Source organism: Charadrius vociferus, unplaced genomic scaffold (assembly GCF_000708025.1).
Source record: "Charadrius vociferus isolate BGI_N301 unplaced genomic scaffold, ASM70802v2 scaffold643, whole genome shotgun sequence".
NCBI classification, from domain to species: domain Eukaryota; kingdom Metazoa; phylum Chordata; class Aves; order Charadriiformes; family Charadriidae; genus Charadrius; species Charadrius vociferus.
Window position 1 is genome coordinate 988,234 of NW_009647512.1, and position 23,933 is coordinate 1,012,166.

General features: G+C 41.6%; 1 protein-coding gene across 1 annotated transcript in view; it reads left to right on the plus strand.

Moving 5' to 3' along the window:
• The window catches only part of LOC104282674 (glypican-5-like), a 356,326-nt gene that overhangs the window by 202,445 nt on the left and 129,948 nt on the right, over positions 1–23,933 (plus strand). Inside the window, exon 6 of the mRNA XM_009880790.1 lies at positions 3,685–3,805. Within this exon, the coding sequence (XP_009879092.1) occupies positions 3,685–3,805 (121 nt within the window). The remainder of the gene's footprint in view (positions 1–3,684; positions 3,806–23,933) is intronic.

The window sequence follows — 23,933 nt, forward strand, 5'->3', positions numbered from 1 at the left end:
CCTGCTGACATTTCTGGATTTAGTATGAATAAAGTACTAGAGCTGTAACCAGAGTTAACAATTCTGTACTACCATATTTCAGTTAAATTGCAGGTTATTAAATAAAGGAAGCCAATTTCTGATCTTACTTAATGTACATTTCCAGTAATTCAGGATCTGATGTCAACAAAAAAAATGTTTTAGATAGTGCAAAGAAGTGAAGTAATCGGATTATCTTTCAGGAAATGTGTAGTGTTTATTTCAAAGTATTTTAGCATGAGACAGAGCTAGTAGAAGGATTCATAGTTTACACGGTAGTAGTTTGAGTCAGATGGACATAATGTCTTTTTCTTGTAGAGTCTTTGGTTCTTTGCTGTGATGGACTGGAGAAATTTCTCCCTCCTTGCTGGCTGTGCAATTCTCCTTCAGTTCTCTGCCCTGTCTCCTCCTTGAGAGGTGTGGCCCACCTTCTCTGAACTCACCATTTTTTAGTTCATCTGAGTCTTTGTGGGATTGGGTTTGTCACAGAAGTGATCTCATGGTAAGAACACACAGGGCAATCAAAGCTTACAGTTTATTATGGGCAAACCCAAGAGTTGGTTTTCTTGTGCTCTGCGAGTAAGTCTTGCCTCTCTTTACATCAGCTTTTTAGACTGTTCATTTGGCAGATCACATCTATTTCACCACTGCCCAAAGGTCTGTAGTTGGTTTTCCGGGTATAGCCGGTCATGCAGGTCACGTTCCAGACCATAGCTGGCCACCTCTTCTGCGCTGGAGCCTTGCACTAGCAGTCAGACACAGTTGTTAGGGACAGCCATACTGAAGCTATGCTAGACCAAGGAGATAGGGAAATGATGCAGGAGTCACATAACTCATGCATGGTTTCTCAGACATCTGAAATTTAGGTAATCCATGTTATGAATCTTAATTACAAGCAATCTGGGCAACAGAAATATCTGTGTATAATTTTTGCGTATCTCTAGAGCTTTAAAGAGTGAGTCCTTAAATGTAAGTGGAACTTTAAGGGTATGAGTATCCCCTTTGATTCAGTGGACTGTGAACTTATAGCAAATGGTCCTATTTTCCTGATAACGATGTATGTAAAAGAGGGTATGTATTTAGCAGCGGCAATATATATGAGTTGACTGAGATTGACTTTCCACATTTTGGGTCCCTTTGAAGACTCTGGCATTAATGCCGCTGCTGCTGTTGTTGTCCCTGAGTTGGTCATGTTTATGCAAACTCCATGCAGTGCTGTAGGTTTGTAATACCACTTAGAGGCATTTAATGGAGGCTTGAGATTCACAGGGAAAAAAACACAATATCATTTGCCAAAAAAAAACCCAACCCAGCCAACCCAGAGGGGAAGCAATTTTGCGTTCTTTATCCCGGATTATAATGACATAAGCCTCTAGAAAAATTCCGATAGCTCTAACCAGAGGTTGAATGGAGAGCAGTCAAGAGCAATGAAAAGGAAAACCCTCACTTTTTGCTGCTGTTGATGAGTTTCTGACGAGACAAAGCAATGCACACAAAGAATCGCTGAACAGACTGGTGGAGGCCATGAGCTGACCCATTAAATTAAATTTCTCCTATATTGCAACTAGATGATCTCAAAAAGCTGTGTCAAGTGTCCCTGTACATCTACAGTGGGTAACCATGTGTTTTCACATGCTCTACAATGATAAGCGTTCAGCAAATAGCATGATTTGAGAATAAAGGTAAAGCTAAAGGCAGGTTAGGTGCAGCAGTGTTCCCGTATTGTCCAAATGAATTGAAGTGGATTGATACAATCTATACCAGTCTTGACTTCAAAGTAATACTTCAGCTGGGTTCTTCCTGGGGACATCAGTCCACTTGTCTGAGTCTGCTCATAAGGGGCCAAACCTGAGCGTCATTTTGCACGTGCCATTGCATCGTGGAAGTTTACACTTCCAGATTAGTTTATATTTGTATGAGTTACATATCAAGAAAAATTAGAACGTTACCATTAAAAGGCTCAGTGAACAAAAAGAAACCACCAAACTCGCTGAAAAAGATTTTCCTTAATGTTTGTCCTCCAAATACTACCTGGCTATTAGTGAAAAACGTGATTTTTTCTCAATTCTTTGTTCTAAACCATTTTTCCCTGAGAAGTGAAATTTATTGTTGAGTACATTGAAAAAATGGACCATTCTCAGTTTTTAAGCCAATTTTTTTTCCAGCACTATACTACAGTATGCTCTGCCAGCAGTTTGCATAAAATTTGTTGTTCATCCTAGATGAAATTAAGCAAGGACAAATATATTTGGCGAGCTAGGTCTCCCGCTGCTGCATTCTGTTGTCTTTCTACAACAGAATTTGGGCAATTTTTCTACCTTGAAGTGCTGGCCTCAGTTTCAGCACAAATTGGTTTACAGTGAAGGATTCGCTGATAGGAGAACTTCTGGGATATCGAAGTATGTAGGTATGATCAAAGTGAAAGATGTAGCAGGATGTTTCTCTTGACATTTCAGTCCAAAGGAGCAGAGCCGATTACTACCTCACTTCTAAAGAGACCAACGGGGTGTCTTAATGAGATCCTCCCAGGCATGTGTGTGACTCTGAGAGTTTGGGTTGGGAACAGTCTCTTGTGCAGTTCATAACTGGTTGTGGAAACATCTGTGATCCACTTTGACAAATGAGCATCAGACTAATGAGAGTGGCTACATACAACCCTCAAAAGCCTGACTCACCAAAAAGGTTGCTCCGTATCTCTCTGGGATTTGCAGGGGACTGTGGATGGGTTGAACTTAAATCATGCACGAACAGATCAACTCTGGAGCCAATATGCAGTACTTCGAATCCTTCCAGGAAGCACTGGATTCAGCATACATGTGCTGATGATTCACCTCCTCAACTGTGGTAAAGACGTGTTCAGAAGTAGAGACCAAATGTGCACAATCCTGGAATTTTCCCCATCAGCCTCAAACCAATAAGTTTTGGGAATACACTATGGTGTATTCCAGAAAAGACTGGCAGAAACTGTTTAGTCAGCACTCAGTGAGAGAACGTCGCTGATAAGAGACGCGTCCTTGCGCTGTGAGAACAGCTGCTATTCCTCAAATAAAGCAAGACTCGGCTACAGAGAATTCCTGTGGGTGGAAGCTGGCTAGTGAGTTCGTAAGGCAGATAAGGCATGGTGGGCAGCGCTGGTAGAACAGCAGGTGCTGCTTTTCAGCATCTCTAGATAGTTTGCTTATAAACTGCTAGTCTAGCAAGAGAAGTCCAATCACACACTTTGATTAAGAATCTTTTCAAAATCAGACTGCTGTTTCTTTGGATTTTACGTCAATCTCAATATTTAGTTTCTGTCTTAAATTCCATGGGTGTCTGTAATTATGAAAGAAGGATTTTTTTGGAAGCTATAAGCTTTGACTGCTGCGTGGAAGAGCTTGCGATTGTCAGTTTAGGGGTTCAAATATTAAAATGTGAATGAAAGGAACCTCTATGTGCCTTATGAAATTGTTGTCAGTTATGACTTGAATAGTTTGAAGTGATGAATGATAGTGCAAGAAACTGCGATTTTATTGTGGTTTGGTGTATTTAAAAACATAAATATTTGTTACAAATTTCCATTCCCATTTACAAAAGATATGCTTTTTGTAAGTCCCCTTTAATGTGATTTTTGATGGCAGTGGATATGGTGCCAGCCGCTAATGTTTTCTTTTTTTTCCTCTTTTTCAGTTACACCAGCAGAGTTGTTTCCAGTGGACTGAAGGCACAAATTAATAATCCAGAACTGAAAGTCAGAGGATTGGACCCACTCATCAGCAATTTAATTGATAAACTTCAGCACTTTAATAAAGTAAGTAACTTCTGGAGATGAAAGCATTTTATCACTGGGTTTGATAGCAAAGCTGGAGCTAAAATTACTAGGTGGTACCGCTTCTCATGTTGCATTTCCCAGGATACTAGGCCTGAAATAGCCCTTTAGTGGGTCCAGTACTAAAGGCAGCTGGAGATCCTGCTGTGCCAGCTGGTTTATGAACTCTGACGAGGCAAAATTATTTTCCTGGTAGTTGCTCTAATTCCTGGCTGGTTTTCAGTGGCGGAGATACAAACAGATCAAAAGACAAGATGGGTCAATAAGGGTGTGACAACTGAACTGTGTGGAATGCTGAAGTCGGGACAGAGGGTGCTCCAGGATGAATTACCTGTGCACCTTTGAAAATATTTCCTTGATAGGCCTTGTTCTCAAGTCCCTCAGCCCAAAAGGAAAGATAACCTACCGGTGAGTTTCAGAGACATGACTACCCTGTGCCTCCCTCTGTCATTGATCTGGGTTCCCTCCGGTGCACTTCCGGTGCTGGTGCAGCTGCCGTCTGTCAAAGCTGAATGCACAATTCTCTGATATTACTGCTTCAGCACGCCTCCTTGCGAGCTCTTGAAGTCGTGCCCGTCCAAATGAGCTGGAGCTAACAGATTTAACAGAGATTGATTTTCCTTTAAAGTAGGCATGTTTTCTTGTCAGTTAGGAAGAATGCTTACCACAGTGTGTTGAGAGTCAGATGTGTTTGCACATTAGTCTACTCGTAATCTTTCACCATTTAAGAGTGATGGAGCATGGGGATATAAATAGTAGAAAACTGCTGTAAGATTAAAGTCCACCTTGGCGGGTGGGGTGTGCACGAAGAAAAATAATCTGCACAGGTAAAACGTGAGGAGGAATTGCTTAGTCAGGATGTGGGAGGTTATTAAGACTGTGGCTGTGACCCGGAGTCATGGTTTGATCTCTTATTTGCTCCTGGAAAAGTACAGCCCTCCTTTACCTCTCATCAACCACCAGCGGTAAATCCATAATCAAACCAGTAATTAATGTTTTTGTTAAATCTTGCTTGGCTCTAATGTTCTTCTACTGTTCTGTAGGTTGTAGTTCAGGGCTTGTTTGTATCACACTGTTTGATTTAACTTGCCGTGGGGAATTACAACAACCAGTCCGATGCGGTACTTAATATTACAGTGAAATAGACATTATGTGGTCAGATTGATGAAAAGGATAATTCATTATTTATCTGCCTTTGCATGTTGATACAAAGTAGAGTGTTAATTTACTTTATAAATATTAGATATATCCATCTGTGTAATAGTTTTCTATAAACACTGACAATAGAAAATAGTTAGAAATAGATTAAATTAAAAGTAGCTGTGTTGGAAATTCTATTTCTTTGTCTGCTGCAGAGAAATAAAAATCTGAGCGGTCTCATAATGAACTGCATACCAATTTTCTTAAGTTACATACGTTTAAAAAACAGCTTCAAGGAACACTTTTTAACCAGAACAATAAAATCTGATTCCTAGCTCTTTCTGTAAGTTGGAAGTGTTGCTTTCTGTTACTTCTAATTCCGTTTTAGGAGAATATCATCCTTAAGTAAATGTAACTCCCATCAGATTGAGGTGCTTAGCAATAATGGATTCCAAGGGTGAAGGATTAAACAGAATACTGATTATTGCCCTAAGATGGTTCATTCTTAAGTACTTGGAATAATATAAATTCCTTTGATCATGATTTTAGTAAGATTTCTTCAGAGATCAAAGCATCAAAGAAGTTGCTAAATATCTAAGGCTTTCACATACAACATCAAACATGTGTAGCTGTTTTCTGCTTCTTGAATTTTCAGTTCGGTTGTGATATTAATATACAAATAAAAACTGACACTGAAAAGCTGATTAAATCAGGAGTTTAAAGTGTCATGAATAGTGTCTGTAGACCACATAGAGGGGGAGTTATACAGAATCCCATTACTCATTTTATGTGCAAATTGATTTTTTTTCATCAAATTATTCTTTTTTATTTTTCTTGGAGGCAATACATAAGGTGGAATTTAAACAGTGATAAAATAAGGTGTTATCTTTGTATCTTCTTAAGTGTGTGACATTTGCAATACCATTTTAAGCAATAGTTGCAGAGGCAATCCTAGAGAGGCAATCCTGGAGAGCAGGGAAGAAGGCAGTGCACAGAATGTGCATCATAGGTGATTTGATGTGTCTGGGCCCAAATAATCTTCTACCACTTGAGTAATATTGCTAAACTACTCAGAAGAAAGCGTGTTCTTGGGTAAGAGAAAGATGTGCTGCTGAGATTTTTTTAAAAGAAAACATTTCTGTCTTAACGAGCTCCAGCTATGCTGCATCTATCCCTCGGAGAGCCTGGACCTGTTGGCTTTCCGTCTGTCTCGTTCTGTTTCGCAAAGGTGTATGTTTTGGAAAATCAGGTTAATCTGCTGCTAGATAAATTTGCTGAGGTTGTGGAGTACTGTCAACTACAGCTACGTTCAAATCAACAGGATTCATTTTTCTAAAAGATGTACCTTAGCTCAGCAATCCTTAACCATTCCTGGAGCAAATCTAATTGCTGCTGTCTTCGATAGCTCCTCGTCTACCTCCTGTTTCCCAGTGCTGGTCCCCAGCTCTTCCTCCCCACTCTGCGCGTGCTGCTGCAGCCTCCTGCTCCCGCCGGCAGCCCCGGCTGGGGCCGCAGCAGTGTGGTGGGGCAGGGTGAGCCCGGCCTGGGATAACCCATGCCTCTGCTGCTGGGGTAGCAGTGCAGCGCACCGCTGGGAGCAGGTGTGGCTTCTCGCTGGCCAGGCAGAAGTAGGAAACCATTCATTCATTTAAATCCAAAGCTGATAGTCTTCAGCGTACAGCAGCCGTTGCTTTGTTCGCTCCTTATTGTGACTTATCTGCAAATGTAAAGAGATTAATAACTTCATTGATCCTAAATCCCATGGACACAAACAAAACTCTTACCAACGTATTATTCTTCTAGTTGGTGCATCCCAACTCCAGCATGTTACAAATGATCTGTATGCAAGTCGTCTTCCGCTTCTGCCTGTCATTTAGGCTGAAGTGCCAGTTTGTTGGAGATTAGAGCAGTTCCTCATTTTTTTCATCTGGGACTTAAATCCTCACCACATAGTTGTTGTTCTTTTAAAAAATGATTATGCAAATAGCAGGCTATTTCCTAAGCACTTTGCAAAGCCAAAAGTAAAGTGAAAATTAGAGAATATTATTCAACAATTACTGTTATTTGCATCCCTAGCAGATAAGGTATTTGAAGAGTTTATTGTAGCTGCTGATTCACATATCAATAGAATTACCGAGTTACAATTTACAGTAACTTTTACTTTTACTAATGGAAAAACAGATCAAGTGAAGTCCCAAGTTGATTTTAAAGAACTAGCAGTTAGAAATAACATCTTTTCCTCCCCCTTTTTTGTGAATAGAGCAGATGTGAACTGCAACTGATAATAAACATAAAATCCCCCATTGCACATTTTTGGAGTACTCGTTTTTGCCACATATTCTCACTTAAATATGTTTTAATGTTTTTCTTCAGCATAATGCTTTTCACAGTTCAAACACAAGTGTTTCTGAGGCCAAAGTTAAAAATCCTGAAGGATCAATTGCACTGAAAGCAATGAAAATGTTAGGGAAAAGTGAAAAAGCTTTGACTATAACTTTACTAGCTGGGTTGCATGGGCATTCTCAAAGGATTATAATATAATAAGTATTATACAAGTTTAACCTATTTGTCTTTTCTATTTGTCCTTTCTAATCTAATCTTGACAGATTTTGAGAATCGGTGTGTTCTGCTGTTGTCAGTCAGAGATGAATGCTTAGGGCATGGCTGTAATTCAAGGGGACAGTACAATATCCTAACGCTTAAAATGAGAGTGATGCCAAAGCAAATCTTGCTGAATCTGGAGCCACATATTCTTTTTTTTTTTTTTTTTTTTTTTACCGCCAAAGTCTCATGGATCTGCCAACTGAACTAAGAAATCCATGTAACTGGAATTCCTTTTAGATTTGTACACAAAGGATGCCGTCATAGTAAAGTTTGAAGCAACAGTGCTGAGATGTTTCTTATCAATAATAGGAGCTAGCTATAATTTAATCTTGAGTGTGGATTTAATTGGGTTAGACAATAGAGAATAATACAACAAATCATTTAACTACTACTTAATTTAAAAGTATATATATATTTTAGACATCTATAAAATTTATTATGTTATAGAATTTTATGTGAGATTTAAGTGGAGACAAGTGGGTTTGATTTTCATCCAAAGTTGTAGCTGACTTGGACTAAGACTCAAAATATTCTGTTCTTCATTTCATCCAATGAAAACATAGAGAGAAAGGTAGTCATCTTAGAAAGACTGTCGCTTCTAGTACTTGGGATTTAGACAGAAGTATTATTGTTTGCCCCCCACATACTTCCCAAAACCTTGTCTGTCTTACAAAACAGAGCACCTTTCCCAGAATTGCCATATGCATGTATTTCCAAAACAGGTCCTCTTTTTTTCTATCCAAAGATTTGGAGCTTGTGGACATTTCTTCAGGATTTCAGGTGTTCTGTATCCCTTTTGGAAGTGTGAAGCAAGACATCTGGAAATCCCAGAGATATTCATTCTCTCTCTAATCAAGCAGGCTATTTGTAATTTGAGGCATTGAATTTAATGCAGATGCACAGATTAATAGAAGAAGGCACACCGAAGGGACTGGGCCCCAGTCCTATGTGTCATGTGTTCAGCGCACTGACAATCTGTGCACATGTAGTATGCTTTCAGGGCTTTCAGGATTCGTTGCGTGCAAACTCGATCATACAGGTACTTCTATGGGGGTAATCCTATACAGAAATATAGAAGGTGAAGGGCTGTATTCTCTGCAGCATGCCAAGGGTACGCCATCGCAGCCTGTTGAGGATACCACCCAACTGACCTCGAGGCCAATTTTATCTTTTGCAAGTAAGGTAAGATCCACGTCACCACTCAGCTGGTGAAAGTGGTCCTTAGTACAGTAGAGACTGTTGATTCTTCAGTGCAGGTTTGGAAAGGTCTGAGTCAAAGCACCTGGATGAAAAGAAGATTATCAGAAGTGGTCAACATGGATTCAGCAAGGGGAAGTCATGTCTGACTAATCTGATAGCATTCTATGGCGAAGTGACTAGATGGGTGGATGAGGGGAGGGCAGTGGATGTTGTCTACCTTGACTTTGGCAAGGCTTTCGACACTGTCTCCCACATCATCTTCACAGGCAAGCTTAGGAAGTGTGGGTTAGATGAATGGACAGTGGGGTGGATTGAGAACTGGCTAACAGATAGAGTTCAGAGGGTTATGGTTAGTGGTGCAGAGTCTAGTTGGAGGTCAGTAACAAGTGGTGTCCCTCAGGGGTCAGTACTGGGCCCAGTCCTGTTCAACATATTCATTGATGATCTGGATGAAGGGATAGAGTGTACCATCAGCAAGTTTGCTGATGACACAAAACTGGGAGGAGTGGCTGACACGCCAGAAGGCTGTGCCGCCTTACAGCGTGACCTCGCCAGGCTGGAGAGTTGGGCAGAGAGAAACCTTATGAAGTTCAACAAGGGTAAGTGTAGGGTACTGCATCTGGGGAGGAATAACCCCATGCACCAGTACAGGTTGGGGGCTGACCTCCTGGAGAGCAGCTCTGTGGAGAGGGACCTGGGAGTCCTGGTGGACAACAGGATGACCATGAGCCAGCAATGTGCCCTGGTGGCCAAGAAGGCAAATGGCATCCTGGGGTGCATCAGAAAAAGTGTGGCCAGCAGGTCGAGGGAGGTCATCCTCCCCCTCTACTCTGCCCTGGTGAGACCGCATCTGGAGTACTGCATCCAGTTCTGGGCTCCCCAGTTCAAAAAGGACGGGGATCTGCTGGAGAGGGTCCAGCAACGGGCTACAAAGATGATTAGGGGATTGGAACGTCTCTCATATGAGGAAAGGCTGAGGGACTTGGGTCTCTTTAGTCTAGAGAAAAGAAGATTGAGGGGGGATCTTATTAATACTTACAAATACTTAATGGGAGGGTGCCGGGGGATGGGAGCAGTCTTTTTTCAGTGGTGCCCAGTGATAGGACGAGGGGTAATGGGCACAAGCTTGAACATAGGAAGTTCCATCTTAACATGAGGAGGAACTTCTTTACCTTGAGGGTAGTGGAGCACTGGCACAGGCTGCCCAGAGAGGTGGTGGAGTCTCCCACTCTGGAGACATTCAAAACCCGCCTGGACGCTGTCCTGTGCAACCTGCTGTAGGTGACCCTGCTCTGGTGGGGGGGTTGGACTAGATGATCTCCAGAGGTCCCTTCCAACCCTGACCATTCTGTGATTCTGTGAGTCATAGCAGCCTTAAAGAGCTAATCTTGCCTCAGCTTGTCTGCAGTTCAGGTACAGGAGTGACTTTCATTGAGGCAAACACTTCAACAGTTGCATTGGTCCTTTTTGAATTCACATCACTATAAAGGCAGTAACAGCCCTTGCTACCTTAATCTCCAAATGTAAACAGCAGTGACAATTGAATTAATACAATAGTTATTGGCTGATTAATAAATAGCAGCAAGAAAATTTCAGGAAAATAAAGGTAAAATTAATGAAACCTGAAACAATTATGTTAAAGTCTTGCAATGGCAGGAAAGAGCAAGTGGACTGTTTGTTTATTATTTTTTTCTGCTTTGCTGTATAAAAATTGTTCACCCCTATCTTCAAATAAACTATGATCTCAGATTGCTTCATCAGTTAAACAGAGTTTGTTTCTCATCCTGCTTTTTTTCCAAATGTTTGTTCTTATTAGATTCATGGGCTGTTTTTCTTCTCCCCTGCTAAGAATCAGACATCTCTTTGCTTCCAGATATAGATGCTGAATGCTCAGCTCAGAGACAAATTATGATCTTTTTCTTAATCCATATGCAATGAAACAACTCATCCCGTGCTTGAAACAATCCAGCTTAACCAAAGACTAAGCGTAATCTTTCTCTATGTGGTCTTCTGTGTAGTTTTCTGGTTTTTAGGAAATTGTATATATATACACATATGTAACGTACACTGTATAAAAATTCTGGAGGCATCAGTTTTCATCATTATCTGTCATTAAAGCAAGAAAAGATACATTAATGCTGCTGTCCTGGGAAAAACAAACAAAAATCTAGTAGCAATTTAGCATGCTCTAGTTTCTTTAAAGAACCTGGCAGATTTCTATTCTAGGTACTTCTTAGCAAGTCATCTTTGCATCCATAGTTTTGCTTTTGTAACATATTTTCACATTGACTTGTCAATCAAAGTTGAGAAAATGCATCTGCTGTCTGTTGGGGGACTCAGTTGTCACCAAGAAAAATCAAAATCAACAAAGAGCCCTCTTTGCAAAGCAGTGTATCACGCAGCAGCGCATCGGGATACGGTAGTATATAGCAGACAACATAGTAGTGGGGATGCTTCACTAGGAAATGTTCCTTACAGTAAAGGCTGTAGTTCCCGGGCAGCTAAACAGGATTAGTTGCTGATTGCTTAGGAGCATTTATCTGTCTGGACTTCCAGTAGAAGGACTTGAATTCACAAGAAATATATTCAAATAGCGGGCTGGGGCATCTGAAGTCTGTGAAATTCCTCTTCTGGTCTGAGGTTTCTGCAAAATGCTATTGCTTTGAGACCAGTAATTTGTGCCCCTTGCTCACTTCTGACTTAGGCATCCCAGGTGAGGCTGCGGGGGGAGCATTTACAGGGAGGGGGTGTGCAGGGGAAGGAGCAGAGGCAGGCTTAGGGCCACAGGCGACTCAGCTGGGCTCCTTCTGAAAAATAGAGAGATGTGGCCATGAAGGAAGAAAAACTCACTCAGATTCCCTTTGTCTGCATACCTTGAGGGGCAGATAGAAAAGCAGATGAGCTGATAATAGTTCAGTCATTAGGCTATTCATCTGGAGATGCGGGATCTCCTGTTCAAGGCCTGGCAGCTCCGCTCAGCGAGCTTTGTGCAGTGGTTTTCTTCTCTCATATGCCCTTATGTTTTAAAAAGAAAAGGAGTTTGGAAGCTCTAACCTTGGTTCTGCTGTGGCATTAAAAGTCCTGTCAAATGCAGAAGTTTGTCCATGAATCAGAACAGGAGAGCTCTTTCTAGTCCAGTCCCGCTGAAAAAACATTGCTGGAGCATTGTTTTATGGAGAGCATATGTTAACGTTGTAATTTATTGCTAATTGAGGTATATATCATCCCTGGCTGAAATCAGTGTACTTTTGCTGCCCTGAGATCTGCAGTTAGTTTGTTTGGTTTTGTTATAGTGACTTGAGATATAATTAAATAATTTAATTAGAATTGAGAAATGACTTTTTAGTATTAAAAACAGCATCAAGATTTCAATAGAAAGAGAAATCATATGAAATACTGGCTCAACTAAACCAAAATGTAGCATTTTAAAAGAAGACAAATCTGAATCTCAATGTAAATCCCGCATATTTTATTATATGCTAGCAAATGTATAATGCTAAAATGCCCGTTTATTATTCATGTGTTGTGTCTCGGAGTATGCTGTGCTATTTGTCTTGCAAGCATTTTCAGAAATTATTTGCCCAGATGGGCCATTGTATGTGTTTTGTTTTGCTCATTGTGGGAAATTAGTCTTAATAAATCAAAATCACATATTGAGTCACAGTAGTGACTTGAGCCAAGTGGGGGAGAGGGAGGGGAGAGCTACTGTTTCAGTCTATAACTGAGCCAAAACATTTCACATATAGAAAAGCATAGTTTGAAAAAAGAGTCTTTTTTTTAAAAAACATACCATCCTTTGGCTTGAGTGCCCAGTTCTAGTTGCAGCTGATTAGCAAAACCCAAGCTGATATTCATTTTCACAGATAAGCTGGAAAGTGTTTTGGATCCTCTGGTGGAAGGGCTGCAAGCGAGCAGAGGGTGGACCCTCGGAGGGATCTGCTTTGGCTCGACTGGTGGAAGGCGGTACGGGAATGCAAGGGCTGGTGTGGGCACCCAAGGCCAGGCAGGAAAGCAAGGCAGGGGCGGGAGTATGGGCCATCTAGGGGCCTCCAGGAAGAGCTGGTCAGCCCTGGGGGCTTGGGATTGCTGCCCTGCGGGTGGAGGCAGCAAAAGGGAAACTCTTCTTCCATTAGTTGAAATGCTGTGGTTTCTTGCCACTCAGAGGGAAATGTATCACTCTAATAACTGTTGTCTCTGTGGTGTAAGGTGCTAACCAAAAGGCGCGCTGTTGTTACTGTTCAACAACTGTTCACGGTTGTTACTGGTCTTGACCAGAAATGCCCCTTTGTGGGTGTTGGCAGAGGGGAGGTAGCGTGGATCTGACTGATGCATTAGCCTATTTGGTTTGATGTTAACTGATTTTTTTAAAGATAGAAAGTCAGCAATCATCATTGAATTAATTAAGGTTGTCGTACTGAATTCTCTTTTATGTGAATACTTACTTTGTTCTATTAGCCTATCATCTTTTTCTGATCACTCTAATAATTGTAAGTCATATACATTATGTTATTATCATGAGAAGTGCGATTATGGTATTTACCTCTTATCTCGTTCCTGAGGTACAGTAGCATGCTTATTTTTGGAGGTGGTAAACTTAGTATAATAGGAAAGAAAAGCGGAGATTTATGGGCTGATCATTGTTTTCTTTAGGGTAGAGGAAAGGTCTTCAAACAATTGATTGATCATTGGCCAAAAGGAAGAACAGGGTCATTTTCCTCTCGTTTTGTTCCATTACTAAAGGGAGGAGACACGTAGAAAAAGCAGCTTCAGAGAATAAAACTAGAGACTACCTAAAGCCCAAACTTAGTCTGTAAAGCGCAAGTGGATCTCTACTGCTGGTGACACAAGCGGATTAATGCTACTAAAATATCCTGCTGCTTCCCAGTTTAAAGCAAACAACTTGCTTCCAGCAATAATTGGGGTTGCATTGTAGCACAGGTTTACAAATCAGACCTGGACAGCAGAAGCTCCAGAGCGGGTGTGCCTCTGCGAGGTTTCTCTTACTAGATGCCCGATATGGCTGCCCACCATGGCTGCCCGATGCCACTCCCAGATGCTTCCTGCACAACCCAGAAGCATGGGAGCCAAGTCATCGATAACACCTGCAGCCATCATTTAGGCTGCTTAACTGATTCCTCTGTGGCAACTTCATGTGAGATGGTTCATACTGGTCTGCTCAGGCAAGCAGTCTTTCAATATGTCTCCTCGCTGTATCTGCAATGTGTGGAGAGGCTAGAACCTCCAAATCAGTTTGGTGCCATTTGTATTCATGTGATCAGTCATGTACTTCTTGGGGAACAAAATAAAGGAGAGCTAATGATAGGTGTGAGGTGAGGTTAGGCAAAGTTCCTGGTGTCACGGTCTAGTCTCTAAAGGAGAAAATAGGGCCACGAACAAGCATCAGAGGAATGCTTGATCTGCACTTCTATCAGTGTTTGTTCCTTTAGGCTTTGGAATTTAGAAAGCAAGCCTGAATGTTGGAAAGAGGCTGCATCAGGAATAGCCTTTCGCTTCTACTTAGGGAGACGTTCACAAGTAATTTCTAAAATAGGAAAGACGAAAGGAAACAATCCTCTTGTTTGAGGCAGAACCACTACTGTGAAATAGCATTATTTGTCAATGTAAAGAAATTCAGTCTTACAATAGACCTGTTTTGCTTCTGACCCTGTCTTACACTTCTTTGGTGTTGTACATAATGCTTGTTAAGTTTCAAGTGTATATCTCACACCCACCTGATCACACACACATCCCAGAGCCGTGCTGAGAGTAGTTCACCACATCCAGAAGACATCCTAGGATATCAGACTTGTATTTTCCTCATCTCATCATGAGCTCTTCGGCCAAGTTGGAATCAAAAAGCAAGATGTACGTAGGTGCATCAACCTAATTAGTAAAACCAGACAAATGCCAGTTGGCATGATCACTGCTGCTACTGCTCTTTTATCAAAAGCATAATGCAGTTCTTGGATGACCGCAGACCTCCTGGCCGTTGCTTTCGGTGTGTTCCCCAAAACGTTGGGCACCTGTGCGTTCTGGGTGCTGAGCCTGACGGCTGGCTGAGCTGTACGAGTGCAGCGGAGACAGCGCCTTCCTGCTCTCCACCCCACGAGCAGGCCTGGGAGGCTTCTTCCATCCTCACACCCAGACATCGCTCCCTTCTTCCAGCTTTCAAGTATAGCTATTCCCACTTCTCCAGGGAAACACTTCTCCATTAATAACATTAATTTTGTGTGCCTAATGTCCGGTTTTCTCCATTGCAAAAGCTTGATACCGTTCGTGTCTCATCGGGATTCCCACAATAAACTTCCCATCAGATACAAAAGGCCAAGTCTTAACTGCCTGTTTGCTAATACTGACTGCAAGAGAACCCTCTGGTAGGGAGAGAAATCACTTTTATTTGTAACTGTTTGTTTCTTCTTTTATCTTCTTGCTTTTGTGTCAAGGCTTGGAGATTTGCAAAGAATCAGCAAAATTTCAAAAAATCAACATTTCAAAGTTCAGCTAATACCAAAAAGTTTAGTGGGAATTTTACAAATCCTATGGTACTCAGATTTTCACCATCTGTTACTTTTACGAGCATTGGCTAGTTTTTAACTTTCCTACTTTTTACTGGCCATTCTTACCCATATTGAAATGTTTTGTTTCTGAAAATCAGCCTAGTTTAAGTCCATTTTAAAATAAATTAAGTTAGGTGTATTATTTAAAGGCACCATGAAAGCTCTTCAGCTGAGTATATCACCTGATTTCATTGTACTCCAGACAGTCTGCGCAGTTTGCCCCTAACTCAATTCAGTCCTGTGCAGGTATGAGGCCGGCATGTGGGCTTAAGAGGAAAACATAGCAAGGAATGGAAAGTAATTTTTTCAGTCACAGGAGACTACAGCATAGTTTCCCATAAACATCTTTCTATCTGGCTTATTAGCAATGGTAAAAATCAGAGTTATATCAATAACAGGTTAATTGCACCAGCACTCGTTACGGAACCAAACTCCGTACCAAAGCCATAGAAAATGGACTGAGTGTCAGGGAACCACACAGGGACTTCATCTTCATGATTAAAACTCACTTTCAAAAGGAGATGTGCTGGTGTTCTGTCACTTGATCTCTGCATTCTGTCCCAAAGGGGAGCAGAAGTTGCTTGTGGATATGTAGCACCTGAGAGGAAATAGCCACGGCCCAGGCCTGAGCTTCGGGCAGTGCCCAGAGCAGGCAGCTGCGGTGCCCTGCGGATGAGGGCTTAGTGCTTGTGGGAACTCTCTGGAGGGCTCTAGGAGGACTGTTTCTCACAGCTGCAAGACACCAGGATCGGTTGAGACCTGAGCTTCCCAAGAAGCTGGGGACCCTGCCACTCGCAAAGGAAAAGTGTGGCTTCCTGAAGTAGCAGGTTTTCCTGGCCCTGCAGAGCTCGAGGAGCTCAGAAGCCCTCTCTGCCCAAATGGTAGATGGTCTTCTGATAAAATGCCTGTTCGGTAACCCCAGCTGTGACATGGGCAGTAGTCTGGCATCAGCTCAGCGCAGACTTGAGACACAAGGTTTTCCGTTAGTGTTCAGTCACCATCTGGAGAGTTGATGTATTTGTCTGAGAAACTATATTAACCAACTATATTAACTCTCCTCGCTGCACCTCTCCAGGTTGGTACCTTGAGAGGTGACATCTTATCAGTATGATACCCGATGGGTTCCCTCACACAAAAGATGAAACAGGGGTAGAAACAATGATAGGGAAATACTGTGCATTTGTGTCTTAAATGCAAACTCAGACAGAGTTGAGTAGAGCGACCTTCCTCAGCCTTCTTTAAAAGTCTAGGTCCAAGCCGACATTGTATGCACTGGCCTACACGGTGCTTAAATGACAAAATGCAGAGTGCCCCACAGAGCACCGATGTCATAAGTAATAGTCAATGGATCATAAGGATTTTTTTTCAAAATGCATTAGCAATAAGACTATTTTTAGAGGCATATATTTTAATTCGGATTCTTCTATCATCTTCTACCAGCATTTACCAGAGTATAAAGGTTACCAGACAGTAATAGGCAATTTGATGTTGTAAGGGACAATCTGGACATAATCTGGTTCAACCTTCTGTTGAAAGCAGGGCCTTAGATTAGGTTATCCAGGGGCCTGTAAAACCAAGTCTTAAGCAATTATGCAATTCCAGCAAAGGGGATTTCATCTCTTCTCTGGTGCCCCTCCACTTTGTGTTTGTTTGCTTGCTTGTATCTATGAAAATAAGTACACTAGTCTCAAATGCCTCACTTCTTCCTGTTTATAATGTTCTCAAGGTCCAGCTTGAATTCCCAGACAATAGTTCTTGGGCACAGAATAGGCACTTTATACCTTTATACACTGAAATATGTTCCAGTGCATAAAGCAAGAGCAGTTATATAACAGCTGGATAGTGGGATACCTGGAAGTTCCTGCTTCCTATAGGAAAAAAATCAAAGGAAATGACAACCAAAGTAAACGGCATGTCTCCATATCTTGCACGAAGCAGATTCCTGTTGTGAGTGTGGCCTGCCTGGATTACCACCAGTGAGGCTGACATAAATAAATGGAGAATACTGGTTAAGCAGCAGCCCGCTCATTTACAGAGCACAGAATTTGCATACGCTTACTGGCTGGAAGAAAATTTACTACTGTGCACATGATGCTGAGAAAAGCCTCGGGTATTACAGTTGGGAACCATTTGCTCATTACTGTTCTTTTGAATAGCAATGAGGTGCATGTAAGAGTCTGTATGCCATGGCTCCTGTGCGTTTGCAAATGCAGCTTACTCCTGAGCATAGATGGGACTTTTTCTACCTTTGACTGTGATTTCATGGCTGAAAATGCTACTTGGATGTGAGCTCTGTAGTCCCGAATACATCCAGGCCCTCGGTTTCTATAGCCCTAAACACCTCAGGCTTTGGCTAGCCAAAGTCTCTTGCATTGCAAATATGATTTATTTACTACGCACTGTTTAGTGACACCTACAATCTATCCTGCTTCCTGGGACTGTGTGCATTTTAAATGAGATAATACATTTATTTCACTTGCCTTTTTCATGCATCTGAAATGAGCCTGTGCCTCGGTGCAGGTACGTGGGAGTGGATCTATTTGGGGCTGAGTATTCCCAGTCCCAGATGTCACGGATGAACTTGTCATTATGCAGAATAGTCACCCAGGAGACCACCGATTCCCTTCAGAAACAGGTAGCCTTGGTATTGCCTTAACACTAATAGCAAAGTGAAAAATGAGAGGCAGTGAATAAGACAATGCCACTTCACGTGTAGAGATTATATGCTTTCATCACTGTTTTCTCAAGCTCGCTTTTGAGCTGTGCAAAGACACCAGTCTTCACTCTGGAGGAAAGTCATCCCATGGAGAGTCTGTTATCACATAAATCTCGTGTAAGTGCTTCCCGCCTCCCCAAAGATTTGAGGGTTGCCAGTACTTAGCAAGCATGAGCTGCTCACAACTACTGCAGAAGGCACCTGCCTTGCCGCAAGACAGAAACTGGGTTCTCTGCCTCTTACGGCAAATGAGAGCTCACAAAATTTATAATTACAGCAACATCAGTGAGTATTCACAAAGGGTAACATTGGTCTATTAAAGCAAACAAGACCCAGCTTGTATTACCATGCTCAAGCCCAGAGTCAATATTTACATATCTCCCTAACTTTAAAGACCTAAAGAATTCCAGTGGCTATTCACACTGTGTATAATTATAATTATCTGCACGTTTGAGTGAAGGCCACGCTCAAAACTAAGAGATACGGGGCCTGGTGTAAACCTTCTGAGGTTAAACCCTTTGCCTAATTGTTGGAGAATAAGTTTCCTTCTTCCAGAGGGTAAGTCAAAATCTCAACATCAAGGCTTTTATTCTGGGTCACCCTTCTCCATTGATGACAAAGGGAATCCAGGGCGGAGGGTCTTCTGGCAAGGCTGGCATTAACCTTGTGAGTCCACTATTGTTGATCCCGCCAGTTGTCTCTACTGGAAGTCTTTGTTTAGTGTGGCGTTTAAGCGCGCAGCTCGCTCAGCCGTTGTATGGAGGTACACATAGAGAGAGGTGTGCTTTTTTGATGCCTCAGTGCAGAATGTGCTCCTGCAGAGGTGTTATGCGTTCCAGGCTCGTGGCAGTGTGCACACCACATCGCACAGTCCCCAAATCAGACAGGGGTAACAGGATTGAATTGTTTTGAAGCAACCACAATGTGTCCTCAGCCTTACACAGTTCGGTCACATCTGAAGATGAATTTATGTAGGCCTCTGCATGCTTTTAGTGTGGGTAACTGAAAAAAAATGAAACTGATGTACACATTCTGTTGTTTCCAGCATTGGGAAAAGAAGGTTTCTAGCTGTAATTTCTTAATAATTCTAATACGGAAGATACTTTTTCTATGTGATGAGGACTTTTCCACAGTTCTGAAAGTATATCTGATAAGTAATTCAAATGGATTGAAGTGATAGTCAAATTTGAGCACAGGTTTTAATAGCCAGAAGCAAATAACTAGAACATAGCCTACTGATATGAAGCATGTAGTGTTCTGAATGCTGCCGTATGTCCTGATACATATCAGCCTTGCAAAGAAAATCAAAAAGTGATCAACGTCATTTCAGGGCTCTGCATCTTGTTTGCTCCTTTCAGTATCTGTAAGAGGAGCCTCTCCCAGCAGAGTTTTTCAAAATGACATGTTCATGGGAGTGAACTGGCAGACAAACAATGTAATTATTGGATAATATAATGAAATATGACTTGTGCTTCACTGCAGTAAAATGACGCTGAACCATATTTGATGTGGCATTTGAAATAAGAGAATCTAATAATATGAAATGGATTTCAGAAGGGTAAATGGAAAGCTTGAGATTTGTCTTTCTTAGGCTGTATAATTGGGGCTGCATGAAGTCATAAGGAGAGGGGAGAGACCCACAGGCCACGGCAAGCTGCAGGCACTCTGGACCCCTTGATGAAGCTGACCGTTTGTGCCAGTCACTGGAATAAGAGTTTAATATTAAGGAGCTTTGTTGCATGAAGTTCTAGTCTCGAGGGTAATTTTGAGTCGTGCAGCACAATACAGAAGTTTTGACTGAGGTGTGTAAAATGAATCACTTCAAGTATTAAAGTTAAATTTTGGACTTCATTTAGAGCATTTATGAATCATATGAAGCAACATTATACTTTCTTATTATAAAGATTATTTCAGTTATTGGTTAACGTACATTTTTAGATTTTTTTTTCACCCAGCTTTGCTAATTGCTTCCAAGTACTTGGTAGACTGAAAATTGCACACCGCTTACCAGACACGTAAAATAACTTTTGAGTCAGTAACATGATATATTAACTAATAATCCAAACAAAATATAATAAATTGCTTCTTAATGCTGAGACTAAATGTATTTGAAAACTTGAATAATTACTTTTTGAAATAAGAAGTTTTTGTTTAGCTCCTAAGTGTAATGGTAAAAGCCAGAAAGTCATGAGTGCACATTCAGGAAATGGGATTAGCTGGTAATAAAGCATCTCAGTTTAGTGGCAAAGGAAAAACACTTTAGAATTTCAAACGTAACAGAAGTAATAAAAGAAATACTAAACAGTACAAAGCAAAAATTATGACATGTAAAAGTCAAGAAGAAAAGCTAAAGGTGTGATATAAAACCTGTGCCTTGTAGGGCCGAGGACAATAAGAAACTGTCTTATCTTGCATGCTAAGGTATACAATTAGATAGTAAATAATTAATAACAAGGCAAAAAGTATCCCTGTGCAACATATCAATTCTAGTAAATGCTATAAATGTTTTGCTTTATTCCTTGAGGAAGCCAAAGCTGTCCCATCTGTCTGCCTATCAGCCTGCTCCTCCAGCACCGTTTTAAAGTGATCAAGTTCAACCACATTTCCATAGCCGTTTTTATCTGTGCAGAGAGTTTCTCTCCTTGCCGATTACTCCTGTTTCAGAAGTTTTTGGGCTACACAGACATGATAGCACATATGGCAGTTTGATTGCTGAGAAAAGATTCTTGGAAGAAGCGCCAGAGAGTGATGCACTGAGCACATAAATGGGGGCAAAGGATGCAGGGCATTGTGTTCTTCTCAAGAATTGCCTGTGTGTAGAGTTTCAGCTGTAACTCTGGTGTTGCCCTGTTTTGATTAAGCCAACACAATTTTGTGTGTGTGTGTGTGGATGCTTTTTTTATCGGTTCAGGCAGGGGAAAACTTGAATGACTGTAATCTGGGTTTAGCTACAATAGTTCAATATGAACTGTCAAGCTGAAGTTAAACTAGTGAGCAGGAGTTAAACTGTGCGCAGTCGCTGTGCAGCCGGCTGTTAGGCTTGTAGCAATTTCAGAGAGATCATATGATCAAAATGCATTAGTTCCTTCTGGCTGGTACACAAAGGGAAAAAGAACAAGATCATTTTGCTGGAGCCTCAAATCCAGGGAAATTCTGGTCTGTGGAGAATACTCGAGGAGTTTGTTTGAATCCTAGGGAAGATTTTAGCCATCTTTTTCTATGGGGGATTGGGAAGTGGTCTAAAAACAGCAGGTCTGGTCTGGTCTCTGTTAACATTATTGTCTGGGTACCAGAGAACGTCCTCAGCATGATCTAGCTGTGGAGGTAAAAATGACTTTGGATAGATTGTAGAGAATGAGAAAAGGCACCGGAATATTCAATCTGCTTTTTAGCTCTCTCCTACTCTCATTTTTTCCCCTATCCCTTCCTGCTTTCTGATCCTTGCCGTAAATGAAACATTGGATTTTGCCAATGGTAACGGGGTGACAAGAGAAGGGTGGAGCACAAGCCCCGCTTGTGTGGCTGTGGGCGAGTGTGTGGACATGCTTCTCCACCGAAGATTCAAGTGGGATGAAAATGCGGTTTGTGGAGGATGCCGTTTGGGGGTGTGGTACTTCACTGCGAACCTCAGAATTCAGGTCAATCTCAGCATCACCCCCAAAGCTGTTTCTCAGCATCCCTCCGTTCCTGTTGTCTCAACCATTCACAGAGGTTGATCATACAAGTTTAGGTGAGCTGAAACCTCAGGGTCTGTCAGAGGGAGGAGCAGCAAGTGGGAGATTTAGCAAATTCACACTCAGTCCCTGGCTTCTGCCTTGGATTCAGATTAAACAATCACAGATACAAGTACATGACATATTGCTGCAGTTAAATCAGTCAAATTTCTTCCACCATTTTGTAAGCCCTGTAAGGAAGGTGGGAGAAGGCAGTGGTAGTCTGGCTCCGGGGGGGGGAAGATGGTGTTGATTTCTTAAAGAACACGAAATCCCGAGAATTTAAACACGCTGTATTTTCACTTTCCAGTCCATGACTAAACAGAAAATAGCAACATCAGCCCTGTAGACATGATACTGAGGAAGAATTTTGTTTGTCTTGTTCCTCTCAGTCCCTCCCTCACCCCCCAAAGTATTCTTTAGCACCTTCAAGTCTACAGTGCGTGGTGGTAGTTCAGTCTTTCATTTTAGGATGCTCTTCCTTAACGCGGCTTTATACAAAGTTTTAGATGTGACAGAAATCAAGTAGAATACCTACAACAGCTTGAACAGGCTTCCGTTCTATCTGGACTTCGGTAGCTTTCAGAAAGCTGTCAGCTGTGACCTACTGTGTTGGCATATACGTATGTGTGTCTCTGAGTATGCATATAACTTTGAGCATTACAAGTTGGAGACAGCAGAATCAAAAGCTAGTTGATCAGTCAGATGCTGATGTGCCACTGACAACTTTGTCAGTGGGTGTAGTTACCTATGACTGTCATATTGACGGGAATTTTTCTTCCTCTGTCTCTGAAAGAAGACAAGTTGATGGCCATCCACAGAATATCTCTTTCTGTCATCTACTTAGTTCCCACCCAGAGGGCTCACTCTGGACAGCAGCGTCTCCAATCATGAATCCTCCAGGCTTGCTGCACATCCATGTTTGGTACTTGATCCTTAGAAGGTATCTTATCCCCTCCACCCTGCCCTGTGCTCATCTTTGCATGTAGTTTGTAATAACTTTTATTTCAAATTCTAGGCAAGTCACCATCCTCTCTTGAAGGTTTATAAGCTCACTGAGTGTTTTGGCTGGATGTCTTTTTTTGGAGCACTGGTCTAATCTGACACCAAAGTCTTAAATGCACCTGATGGAGTTGCTCAGGTTCATTTGTTGTCAGGCTGCTGCTGAGGATATTATTGTAGCTCTTGACTGAGGCAGTGGAAAAATCTGTCTATTTGGGTTTTTTGATTAAAACATGACTTCCCAAACTTAGTTTGCCAAGGTTATGTGAACCTGGATCTGTAGGACAGACTGTATTGTACATGGCAGTGGTAGACAGAAGGTCTTAGCTCAAAGCTGCCCTTTGCACAAAGATTAGCAGGGACCAACTTCCCCCATCTTCTCCAAAGAAGCAGCTGAAGGCTGGGTTTTCTTTGTGAATACTGTTTGAATTAGTATATACACCACAAGTGCTCAGCACACCCCAGCGTGAAGACCCAGCATAACTGGCATTACGGCATTTTAATATAAGGTAGTGGTTATTTTTAATCTACAAGCAGGAGTTTATGCTGTGTGCTCTGGGATGCCAAATTTCTAGACATTTTTGTGACTTAAAGTTTACCCTTGCAAAGGCTGACATTTACAAGGGTGCAGATCTGAAAAGGATTTTCTGTCCTTGAGATCTAGCTCTTTCAGGCCTCTTAGGAGTTTTAGACACGCTTGTTGTTCTGGATTCTTTTAATGAAAAAAAAATTGTAGAAGGCTACATATTAATTCCTTGCTATTCTCTGTTGGCCTGCTCTATTCGATATTCATTCTGCAGTACGATTTAAATTCTGGTTTATGCAGCGTCCCTTGAGGTAGTTCCTCTCCAAAAATGAGAATTTTGGGGCTAATTTTGTGAGATATCATTAAATAGGGGCATCTTGCAGCTCAATGCTTTCTTTGAAGGTGAAGGTTCCTTCCCATCTCTCCTCAGATAGCAAAGCTCTATCTTTAGGCAAAGGAGTGGCTTTCAAGGTAAAGGGTTGGATGGTCTGGGTGGTTTGGGGTTTTTTTTTTTTTCCTCTCAGCATTGTAGAAAATGTGGAATTGCTGTTAGGAAACAGATAAACTTTTTCATGTGTAGTTGCAAATTCTTTGTGTTCTTCTAATAACAATTGAGAAAATCTATAAAGAGGGGAAATAGTTGCAGCAGGAA